The sequence below is a fragment of the Microplitis demolitor genome, chromosome 3, assembly GCF_026212275.2.
Source record: "Microplitis demolitor isolate Queensland-Clemson2020A chromosome 3, iyMicDemo2.1a, whole genome shotgun sequence".
Classification (NCBI taxonomy): domain Eukaryota; kingdom Metazoa; phylum Arthropoda; class Insecta; order Hymenoptera; family Braconidae; genus Microplitis; species Microplitis demolitor.
Window position 1 is genome coordinate 16,987,629 of NC_068547.1, and position 12,837 is coordinate 17,000,465.

General features: G+C 30.8%; 1 protein-coding gene across 1 annotated transcript; it reads right to left on the bottom strand.

The window, feature by feature from the left end:
- Positions 1-8,034: 8,034 nt before the first annotated feature.
- LOC103572191 (trypsin 5G1) lies at positions 8,035-12,298 on the bottom strand. The gene is made up of 4 exons (XM_008550678.1): positions 12,244-12,298; positions 10,611-10,951; positions 8,339-8,545; positions 8,035-8,263 (listed from the first exon to the last, which is right to left on the bottom strand). Exons 2-4 carry the CDS (start codon positions 10,944-10,946, stop codon positions 8,066-8,068), a joined length of 741 nt encoding a protein of 246 aa, XP_008548900.1. The 5' UTR covers positions 10,947-10,951; positions 12,244-12,298; the 3' UTR covers positions 8,035-8,065.
- Positions 12,299-12,837: the final 539 nt, after the last annotated feature.

Here is a 12,837-nt window from a genome sequence, read left to right on the forward strand (position 1 = left end):
CAGCAGAGTCGTAGAGGTAAGAAGTGCATCATAAATGTACAGCAGAGTTAAAATGTAGGTAGTAAAGTTTCAAAATTGACTTTCTCAATATTCTTAGGATGCCGTAAGAAATCTTTTGGACAACTACTGGGGTTTAAATTTTATGGGAGTGGAAATATTATAAAGTCGAGACTTTGTTTGTCAACTTATATTTCTTAGTAAATGGGGAAGTGAATAATAATTTTAACAAGTACATTATAAAGTCAAAAATCATAAATACGGTAGCTTTATTTAAAACTGTTGTCTTTATTTAACTTTAATATTTAAAGGTAGCTAGACGTAAATTACCTGCATGACTTACAACATCAAAAATTTTATTTTCATAGAAAATCATAGGTAGACAATATCTAGAGCCTTGTTAGAAATATCCACGACTAATCTGGGATAATAGGATTTCATAAATTACACCGTTTATTTAAATTCCAAACTTGACTTTATAATATTTTTTTCAAATATTCCAAACTTTAAGATATATAAGCCTATTCATATGTTCATACAATATAATTGTTTACCCCTTTGTCTACACTTCACTTTACAGCTTTCAGAATTAGTTTTATCAGTTAATGATAGAATAGACACAGCCCTACAATGCTTTATCCTAACTCGAAGAATCAAAAATTCTTCACACAGACTTAAATTTTATCCGATTTTCTCTTAACCCTTTATTCTTAATTTTCCACGTCATAGAATGATTTTCGTTAAATAAATTTAAAGTGAAAATAAATTTTCATAATTATTGCTAATTACTTAATTTCATAATTTACTAAAAAGGATTAAATTTATTCCGGTATATTAAATAATTACCGAAAATGTAATTTAAGATAATATTCATACTAATATTGATGAAATTAAGCGAGAGAAATTTCAAAAATTGTTAGTTGAATCAAATTACTTGGAATCGATTTTAAAAATATATTTTTAACTTGATAATAAATTTATTCTACCGATAAATACGCCATATGGTCGTTCGGGCTTTTGAAATTTGAGTATTTAAAATTTCACATACACTACATCTTATTTAGAAAAAGATACTCCCTAGTACTTTTTTAGTTAAACATGAGATTCAATAATTCTACTTGGAAAATCGTTAAATAAATTAGTAGGCATCGGTCTTTAGTTCTGTTAACATCAATTAATAAATCAATTACAGTATATGTTTAAATATATATGTACATATTCATGTATTCAGGAGAGCGACCGTATCCATTATACCCATGTAGGAACTTACAAGCTCTGACAGCGGGGCTAAGCACGGACCAGGACTGGGCAACCTAGCTCTGGCTTCCCAATGTCGGCCCTAGCTTAGGTCCAGTCGTGGGCAACCTAGCGCTGGCTTTCCATCCTTGGCCCGAGATTAAACCAGAACTAGTAAGCCCAGCTCTGGCTTCCTAGTGTCGGCCCTAGCTAAGGCCCAGTCGTGGGCAACCTAGCGCTGGCTTTCCGCTGTTGGCCCCAAACGAGACCCAGTCATGGGTAACCCTGCTCTAGCTCTTCAATATTGGCCCAAGCTTGAACCAGAACTAGTTCACCGAGCTCTGGGTTTCCACGGTAGACCCTAGCTAGGACCCAGCTATGAATAACTTCTACCCATACAGGAAGCCCCCGAGTTGAACGACGGGGCCATGCCTGGGACATTATTGGGAAGCCCGTCTTGGCAAACCTATACTGTCCCATAACTGGGTAATTAGTATTGGCCATTCGAATGATTACCCAGGCTTGGGCCAAGACTGAATACCCTAGCTTTGGCCAACCCTAGAGTCACCCTAACATGGGCCAAGATTGAATAACCTAGCCTCGGCTGTTGGATGGTTACCCTAACATCGGCCAACACTAGATAACCTAGCCTTGGCCAAGCCGAGACTCACCCTAACTTGGAAATTATGGTGGTAGAGTAAGATAATTAAGCTGGGTTCTTGATAAATAATCAATTAAATTTAATAAATTTTATTTTAAAAAATTATGTAATTATAATATAAATAATACGAAATTATTTTTTTCTTTCTTAATCGAAAATATAAATTAAATTGCTCTTTATATTTCATAAAAACGAGTGGTTGTAGTAAAATGAACAAGTAGAACATATAAAAGTTTCAATTGAACGTTAGTAGGTTCGTCCAGTAGCCAGCGTTCAAACCCAGCAATCAGAAGGACGGCAGTTCGCGCCCAGAGCCCAGCAGAATTTTCACCGAGTTTTTTTCACGTTATTTACTTCACTTAAATAGTTTAAACGTTAATGATCACAAACTCTAGTACTTTAATAATAATAAATTTTTTTTTTAATTGAATTTATGTGTTTTTTCGATGCATGGGCCAAGTCTGGCATCCAAGCATGGGCCAGGCCTGGCAACCAAGCATGGGTCAGATCTGACAACCAAGGTTGGGCCAGGTCTGGCAAGCAAGCATGGGCCAGGGCTGGCAACCAGGCTTGGCACCCAGTTATCATTCCAGACTTCTACTAAGGCTGGAACAAGGCTGGCTTACAAGCTTGGCCCAGAGTTCAACATAGTTGAACCAAGCCTGAGCCAAGCCTGGGCCCGTTGTACTTTCCTGTCTGGGAGAAAATCTATTCGGTTCTACTAAAAAATATTTGAATATAATTGATAATTTTTTTTTTAATAAAAATTGATAGAGGGGTGAAGGGGAAAAACGGTGTAGAAGGAGGCATAATGGACCACCCCCAAAATTTTATAAAAATAGTTTTTTTTTTAACATTCCTAAATCATTTTTGTGAATTTAATTGGGCGTTTTTTTGAGTTTTTTTTAAACTTTTTCAAAAATCGAAAGTGTCAGTCAAAAAATGTTAATGACTTATTTTACGATACAAACTATTGAAAATTTTTTTTCTTCCCCTGCATACAATAATTATATGGAATGTAATTTTCCTTTATGTAAATAACTTATAACAAAATTTAATTTAATCAATTTTATTTATTTTCTAGAAATTTTTTTTTTTTCACCTTTTTGAGAGGGTACCCCATTTTGCCTGCAAAAAGTGAAAAGTTTTCTATTTACTTTGAATATCATTAAAAAAAAAAAAAATAAGATTCAACATATTTAAGTCCCTGCAAACTTAGTATCTCCTTAATTACCCCCCTTCCCCTCCCTCTTATAATAAATTGACGAATCAAATTTTAGTTCGGCTAATATTTGTAAGAAACAAAAGTTTTAATAAAAAAGATTTCTTCTATAGTTGAGAAATTATATTTTTCCATACATTCAAAGCAATTTTATGTTTTTATCCAGACAAAATTGTCAATTTTTAATATTTAGTAAAAAAAAAATTATTTTTTTTTTCATTGTTCAGAAGAGTAAAAAATATGTCGTCCTCAACTATGTTAAAAACTTCCCCTTTCGTTTTATAAATTTCTACATAAATTTATTATGAATGTAAATATAGCAGACATCAGACCAATTTAAAATTGTGGATAAATAAAGTAAATAATTAAAAAAATAATATTTATGAAAAATGCTCTGATTAATTTTAAAATTTTTTAAATGCGCATTTTTTTTAAATTCAATTTTATTAATTATTTAGTCTAATTATTGATATTTTTAAATTTGTCTGATACCTGCTACATTCACACTCTTTAATTTATTAGAGATAAACATTTTTGAATTTGAAAATTTATTTTTTTTTCAAAATGATTTTTAACTTTACCCTAAACTCCCTAATAAATTAAAAATAATGATTGCAGAACTAAAATTGAATTTTGATAATTGAGATATTCCAAAAGTATGTGAAAAAAGGGAACGAGAGATGATTGACTGTAACAGAGAGTTAGTAAACGGTAATAGATACAGATGGTTATTATTGTTAGATATAACATAGCCGGGAGCAAAAATTGTACGTGATTTAGATGTATACAATATCTATGTATATGAATGGTAAAAGCTAAATGCGATTATGATCAAGCGATGAATCGTTTGATGCGTCGGTCTATGTTTCTAGGGTGTGCTATGTAATAAACAAGAGCTCTGAGATTTCACGTCGTGACACGTGTGTATCCCTACAGTGTACTAGATATTACATACATCAAGTCTGTGAACCGACCTACAGAAAATGATATCTTTGTATCACTGCTGCAGGACACGTGACTGGCACTTCATAAATGTACATCATATCTCTTTTCTATCCTCGTTTGTGCGTGCCGATAACTTTTCTTTTTTATTATTTAATACACACATACATTCTTATATATATGTCTACATTTTATTTTTTATTTTTTTTTTTTCATGACCGTCCGTTGTTCTGTCAATGTTGGATAATGACAGCTTCTTGATAGCCATCTCTATTTTTTCATTCATTTTTTATTTCAACATCAATTTCAATTACTGTTTGTTAAATTCTTTTCTGCATGCTTGCTGATTACTTACTTTATATTTTTGACATATATATTATATACATTAGACTGATTCAAAAAAATCGGTTATTTTTTTTTTTTTTTTCAAAAATTATACGCAAAATATTGTTCGAGATAACGAAAAAAAAAAATACTGTTAAAGTTTGAGCTGTTAATATTAATATTAACAACTGCCTCATCGCAAGTTTCGATATCCCATTTAAATAACATGGGAAAATTTTTTTTAAAAGTTTGGAATTTTGTCACTGATCAGCTAATCAGTATATTAGAAACAATAATGGACATTTTTATTGGAAATTGAACGCTCTACAAAAAAGGTCTTTTATCATTTTCCGATAAATTTAATTTTTCACAAGTTATTCAAGACTTTTTTTTTCGTCATCTCGAACAATATTTTCCGTATAATTATTTTAATAAAAATAGTCGATTATTTTGAATCAGTCAAGTATATATATAAATATAAATTTTTATATTGAAAAATATAAAAGTATTGAGTCAAGAGACAATTTTCGTCCAGTAATAGTGTTGGACAATTTTTCAAGTAGTTTGTTTCTGGGAGCCTTGATGTTTTATTTGACGAGTACAAGGGTCTGTACGTGAGAGTTAGTGACCATGAGAAATTTCTATGTCTTTATATTGGGTTATAACGAGTGTTCGATGCCAGAGTTGCTGTAAAGCTTCTTGTTTCGAATCTACACTATATAAGTAACATAAGTGTAAGGGAACGCAAAAAAAGTCAAAATCAAATACTCAAAAAAGTATATATTTATAACAACTAGAAACTTTTGTATACATGGTTTCTGTTTGTTATTATTGTTTATTGTTGATCTGAAAACTTAATTTTTGTGATTATTAACCCTCGGAGTACAGTGGGGGTCATTTTGACCCCAGAATTTTTTTAATCCTAAAATATTTCTTAAGCCAGATTTGATTTTAATTAATTTTTTCATCGTTAAAAATAAGTTAATTTGAAATAATGATAGTTGTATTCGAAAGAGCATTGTTTTGCCTACAGAAAACGTCATGACCTGTAGTCCGATAAAATGCCTAGTTTTTGAGATATAACTCTTAAAAAGTGGAGTAGGGTCAATTGGACCCCGTGTGTACTTTGAAGATTTGTTCGGAGGTGTGTACTCCGAAGGGTTAATTTTTACGTTTATGTTTATTTTTTATATATATGTTACATGTAGATTGTATATTCATATGATTATTAATAAAGACTTAAAGCTAACTGAAAGGGTAAGAACGCGTGTATTCATACAAATTATGACATCCAAATTGTTCAGTTTCCATAGGCCATAAACTATCGAGGGGTTACACACTCGTTTTATTATATATCTAGGATGTAAACTACATACCATATAAAGACATATAATTTTCACCCTCTTGATCTCCCGTAGTGCCATCATTACTACCCTCCTCTCGTTTTATATTTCAGGTACAAATTACCGATGGATTAATTAATTTTTTTTTCATTTTATCAAATAATAAATATTATAATATTTAATTGTAATATTCAATAGATATTTTTTTTATAAATTAATATAAATTAATTGTTTTTTTTTTAAATAACTTTATGAGAAAGCTTTCAATGATTTAAGGTGTCTTGAATTGAGAAAGCAAATATATATGTAACATATAATATAGTATAGTATTGTTGACTTTGGATATTTTGAGATGAACAATCGTGGATTGGAAATATATATATATATATATATATATATATAAATTGGTATATGTGTATATAGGGTGTAGAATCTAGGGGTTGTTTTCCTCATCAAAAGAGTGAGTTCACCACGATTGCACTAACAGCACCAGCACCACAGTGACACGGGACGCGCGTATCGGTAATGTAACCAATCACTGAATGCAACGGAAACGACAACGACTGAAAAGGGAGGGGAGTGGGATGGCGGGTGTTACTGGTTTAGTTTCGAGTCACTGGAATAACAGAGACAGAAAATAAAGAGGATTATGTTATAAAGTGAGACAGAAAGATAGATGAGAAAATAGGAGAGATTTGGATTGACGCAGACGTGCTAGGTAGTAGTCTCTCGGTAACGAGTAGTTTAATGACAGTGACCACGTCGACGTGCCCATGCGGGTGAACAGTACGATCACAAGGGATGTACGTCCACTATGTATTAAATAAATTTTATTTAGTTTGTTTTGATGCTTATTGCTGAATAAAATATTTTTTTTTTTTTTTTTACCAGCTATAAACTTTTTGAGATATTATTATTTATGACATATTTAACTCTAAAAAGTAACTTTTAGACTAAAATAGGTTTTCACAATTCATTTGTGATCATCAAATATTTTATACACAATGTTTGTTGGAAAAAAAAAAATCACAGCCTAACTGAAGACATTAAAATCTTATAATTAACATAAAATAACGTGCAGTTATTCGCTTACGCTGTTAATTATTCGTAGAGTGAATTAGAATTAAATCTGGAGTGAGTTTGGAGCGGCTGATTGTTTATTTACTTCACGCCTTCGGAATTGAGTTTACTTCAAAGGCGAATTTATTTGAATAATAAAAATCCACATCGACTAAATATGAATTGAAATGAAATCGACATCACTCCGAAATCACTCCAGTGAAAAAAAGCTTCCTGCTTCGTATGCAAAGTGATTTTCGTGAAAACTCAAAAATTTTGAGTGACTTGAGTTTTTGCAGCTGCCCTCAAAATTACGGTGCGACTATTAATTACTGGGATATCGATATTTGTAGACAAAAGAATTCATTTTTTATTTGAAGATCGATATCTTAGCATCAAAATATTGTACAGAGATAACTAAGAAAGCAAATTGTAGCTGAATAAATTTCCTAACTAAGTTATGCATTAGTTTTCTTGACAAAAAATTCCTCGGGCCCGTAGACCCAAAAAACAGAAACAAAAAATTAAGAAGATTTTTGTCTTGAGCTAGTTCTTATGATTACGCAATAACTGTGATTCAAAAAAAAATTCGCCAGTAGATCTTTAAACTAGAGATTTCAAGCTTCAAATTTTTTTTTTTTTTTTATTTTTCGATACGACCATTTTTCACGAAAATACAGTCTTCCAAAAATGACTAAAAAATTTTTCGTTCCTTTAATTTTTTTGGCTAAGTGTATAATTATTCAGTTATAACTAACAAATAATATAACTTAGTATTACAAATGTCTCATACATAATAAATTATTAGCCAAGTAAAAAATATTTATACATATTAATATATTTATATGTGCGTAAAGTTTATGACGCAGAGATTGTGTTGTGTATTTATGTATAAAAGGGGGATACCGATGGTTGCACGTGTGGCTTTAGTGCCCCCGCGGCTAGAACAAAAAGACGGGACGAAAAAAAGGGGGGAGGGCACACGCGACATCCATTGCATTATTATTTCTTACTTGTTACAAACGGACGAGCAAAACCTGACACGAGACTAGCAACAAAATTTACCAATGATGTGTAGGATGCAAGTCGTTAGTGTCTCCAAGGGGTGTCCTTGTTATTTTTTTGCATTTAAATTATTTATGCGTCCATTGGTGAGTTTATCAACTTGACCAAAATAATTATCTTCATTTTTTTACATAATTACTTGTTTTTATATTTAGTTTATTCTATCAATTATTGCTTATTTTCAATTCACAGATCAATGCATTTGTAAACAGTTTATTATGAAAAATTATTCTTTCTAATTTTGACATCTCCCGAAAATATGCTTTGTCCTCCATAAGTTAATACATCATCAATCCATGTTGTGTATGTATATACATTTGTATATGATCCAGGTGTATTACCTGTACAGTCAAATGAATTTGAAATTATTCCCACGACAGTATTACCAATCAAGAATGGACCACCACTGTCACCCTAAAGTAATCATTGAAATAAATCATGAAATCATTAAAAAAGACAAATGTTTTGAATAAAAGTTATATAACTTACGTAACAAAATGCGATTCCTGTAGTTGCAATTGCTTTAATAGAACTATCATCAACTTTTGTAATAGTCATTGATGCTTTTTTAAGATCATCGACACTAGAACTGTCTTCAGGTTTGGTCCATCCACAACCAAGAATTGTTCCTGTCTCACCTTCTCTGAATTGTCTTGTAGGTATTAACGCTGGTTCCAAGTCTAGAGTCCTTTTCAACTTAAAATATAATTGTCAATTTAAAATTTTTATCTAAATTTATTACTAAATAAAAAATATAAACATAAAAATGTTGGAAAATCTAAAAGAGCACACCTCGGTCGCTCATAATATTATTAGAATTTTATTAATTCATTTTCATTGTTATTTTATTATTGTAAGATTCATGTTTTTAAATTTACTTTAGTTTTTAGTATTTCAAATTTTTTTTAAATATTCCGCCTTTTTTCTTAGATATTGCTTTCTATTTTTCAATCCTACTGTCACACTAGTGCTGCTGCCAGCAATTTTGGTGGAGGAACAAAGAAGTAAAAACAATAATATTAGAAATAAAAAATGACAGCTGAATTTTTCATGAATTACCGGTTTTAAGTTTTTTATTAATTACATGGAATGAAATAGATAGTATTGGTTACTGTTCAGCACAGTAATCGACGAAAAGTATAGGGAAAAATCTATTTCAATATGACTGATTCATTTTAGAATAGTAAGTCATGGCTTAATACGTACTATTACTTTTCAAACAGTAACCACCCGGGGGGAAAGGTTTAGATCTCACCACATATAATTACATCTGGTCAGATCTGACAAAGTAGATCTGGCCAGATCTTTAAATTGTCTCTATCTGGCGAGATCTTGCCAGATCTGATCATATATAATTATATATGGTCAGATCTGAACCTTTTTTTCCGGGGATCCCTATTAAAAAAATTTTAAATTGTGAAAAAAAAAAGATAACTTCAATTCAATCCGAAATGTAATCTGATATATTCGAAACGTTACTTAGAGGAATTATAAATGATTTTAATTAATGAAAAAATCCCGGTCACTGCTGGGCTCGAACCTGCATCCTTCCGATTCAAAGTCTTTGATGCTATCCACTGCGCTGACACACGTATGTGATCGCGTGAGTGTAAATTACTAGATATGTACACTTTTCAATAATACAATGTATACATGATTATATCTGAGCAGATATAGAAAGATCTGATTATGTTAAGTGTTGTATTTAATTTAGATGAAGTTATATCTGATCAAATCTCACGAGATACACGCAGATCTGACCAGATATAAGCAATTTTCCGTAAAAATAAGACGTATACATGATTATATCGGAGCAGATATAATGAGATCTGATTATTTAAAATGTATTTAATTCAGATGCCGTTATATCTGATCAGATCTTGGGAGATATACGCAGATCTGACCAGATATTAACAACTTTCTATAAAAATGAGACGCTTACACAATTATATTTGAGCAAATATAATAAGATCTGATTGTGTCAAATTTCGTATTTAGTTCAGATGTAGTCATAATTGATCAGATCTTCCGAGATATACGCAGATCTGACCAGATATAAACGATTTTCTATAAAAATAAGACGTATACATGGTCATATCTGAGCACATATAATGAGATCTGATTCCGTCAAATGTTGTATTTAGTTCAGATATAGTCACATCTGATCAGATCTTACGAGATATACAAAGATCTGACTAGATATGATCATGTCTGACATTGTATTTAGCCTAGATCTAATTATATCTGATTAGATCGGACCGAATATAAGTGGTGGTTGGCCAGATACAATTAGATCTGATCATGTCTAAATATTAGATCTGATCAGATATAAATAGATCTGCCAAGATATAATTTGATCTGATCAGATATAGTTATATCTGGTTAGATCTTAATCATTTTCCCCGGGCAGTGCTGTGCTACACAGTACATGAAATATATGACTGGTTACTGTTAAAATACGCGTTTACATTCAAGAGTATACAAACCTCTCAACACAGCTCTTGTTGCTTGTATAGAATGCGATAGAACTTACTATTTAGTGACAGAAATGGTTACTTATATCTCGTAGAGACTGTTAACCTCCAAAATAGTACTCAGTCCGTTCTGACATGAACAGTTCCTAACTTCATATGTGTCTATAGTTTCAAGAATAATAAAGACACATACGAAATTAGGAAATGTTCATGTCAAAACGGACTGAGTACTATTTTGGAGGTTAACGAGCAGCACCTTCGCTTGAGGTGTACAATATTTCAATTACCTCTAATATTGCAATGTCGGCATCAGGCGTTGGTGGATATTTAAGAAAGAATCTGTGAATATTTATTGTTACAACAGGAATCCATTTATCTTGATCCATATTTTTACAACTACTTGATCCTGATCGTACTTTATAATACTCCAATTGATCCATGGATGGATCATCTTCTTCACGGCCACTAACAATACAATGTGCTACCGTTAATACATGTTTATGACTTATAAGTACACCACCACACGTTTCGTTAGTCAGAATATTTCTAACAACAACTACCGCTGGCCAATCTTCTATTCTTGCTGATTCGCCACCAACTATTCTACTTGGCTTGTTGGCCATCGCTCCTATAAAGAAATATTTAAAATTCCATGTAAACTGATAAAATGAATAATAAATTATTAAAATACACTGAGGGAAATTCATCGGGTGCGCACATACAGGAATATGTCCCATGATACTAGACATGTGGCAACATCCGTTTTATACATGGTATCTTTATATATTTTTTATACTTAACATTATACATAAATATATTATTTTATCATTACCTGGAGCGAAGACACTGATGTTGATTATTAGAGTAATTAAACAGAGAATTTTAATTTCTATCATCGTGATATGATTTACCCTCGGTACAGAAACGAATAATAGATTTTGTGATTGCTTCACCTTATATATTTATCGTATTTCTTAAAATATAACGCTATGATGTAGTAAAATAAATCATTGTGGCAATAGACTAATTAAAACTTCGTTTATGACAATGTATATTAATACTTTAAATAATCGACCAATTACGTATATCTTAAAAAGTTTATTATTATTTAATTGTAAGTTTAATTTTAACTTTATTAGGAAATAAATTATTAAAATTTTTTTTTATTGAATTTTTAACGTTTTTTTTTTTATTATTTAAAGAGGCATGAGATGAGCATTTTAATAGCTTCAACCGCCTACTAAATATTATTCCATATATATATATATTTATAAAAAAAATTTACATGCGGTAGTTACAAAGTAGTTTTATTTTGGTTTCTACTTGTGTTAATATTATAGGCTTTATTACTATTTTTAGTCTCATAAATACTGCTTTTGGGTTGTAAAATGCTACAATGTTATACTTTTTTCTATTAAAGAGTTAATTAAAATGATGGGTTAGATTTTTTTTCTGAGAATCAATAAAAAATTTTTAACTGTTCAAAAATATTTTTATTATGTGTTCAAATTGAATGTTAAATAAAAAAAAATCCAAATTGTAGAAAAAATAAAATGATTAAGTTCTTAAGCATGAATCCTAAAATTTAAAAGTAACAATAATTCTATTGAACCATATTTTTGCAGATTTATAAAGGAGTTTTTGGAAGCTTATTGACGGTGAATAGAGAAGAAAAGATTGACATCAAGAGCTTGTTAGCAGTCATAAGTGAAGGCAAGGTTAGTGAATGCATTTATTGGTTTTTTATCGGCTGTGGCAGGTGATCAGTCTGTTGGTTTGCTCTATTTTGTTGCTAAGCTTTAGAAATTTATAAATAAAGCTACATTTTACAATAATGCCTGAAAAGTTACGGCATAGTGGAACGTGCGCGTTATTTCTTTTTATTCTTATTGGACATATGTATATATTTTGTAGTCTTACCAACAAAAACACGTTCTAGTTGTCAGCAAAGTCGTACACATAATACAGCACACTCGGGAAACTATAAAGCAAATATAAATTGCCAGGTCAGGAAGTCGTTACACGCCCCCACGCGGAGCTCACGTGGATTTAGTTAAATGAGACCAGGTGAGAAGTTATTCTCTCCATGGTTTCCATTCAATCAACACGCTATTTTACAATAGTTATATTATTATGGAGGTTTTACGTCTTAAACTAACGTGTGCTTTTTATGAATTCCTTCGGATACTTTGATGTGCTCCAAAGTGCCAAATAAACTTTTTTATAACTTGTTAAAAATTTTATTTTTTTATTCAAATCTTTTAAAATTTATTTTTTTCAATAGAGTACTGAATTAATTTTTGAGTTTTATGGAAAATCTAAAATTTTTATTACAGATAATAATTATTTAAATAAGATATTAAACATTAGTAGAAAATGTATTCATTAATGCGAAAACTAGACAATGAAATGAATTTTAATTGAGTTTAGAGGTTAAAGCCAATTATATAATGTGACACGTAACTGTCGGAAAATCTAATTTGAAAAATATAAAAATACATGTGATTGTAGTTA

What these genes read in the sequence shown, in the direction of transcription:
- LOC103572191 (XM_008550678.1), bottom strand. Translation starts at nt 10,946, where the DNA reads ATGGCCAACAAGCCAAGTAGAATAGTTGGTGGCGAATCAGCAAGAATA. An exon ending in CCGACATTGCAATATTAGAG is followed by an intron (nt 8,546 to 10,610) that starts GTAATTGAAATA and finishes TTATATTTTAAG; the next exon opens with TTGAAAAGGACTCTAGACTT. An exon ending in CAGGAATCGCATTTTGTTAC is followed by an intron (nt 8,264 to 8,338) that starts GTAAGTTATATA and finishes TGATTACTTTAG; the next exon opens with GGTGACAGTGGTGGTCCATT.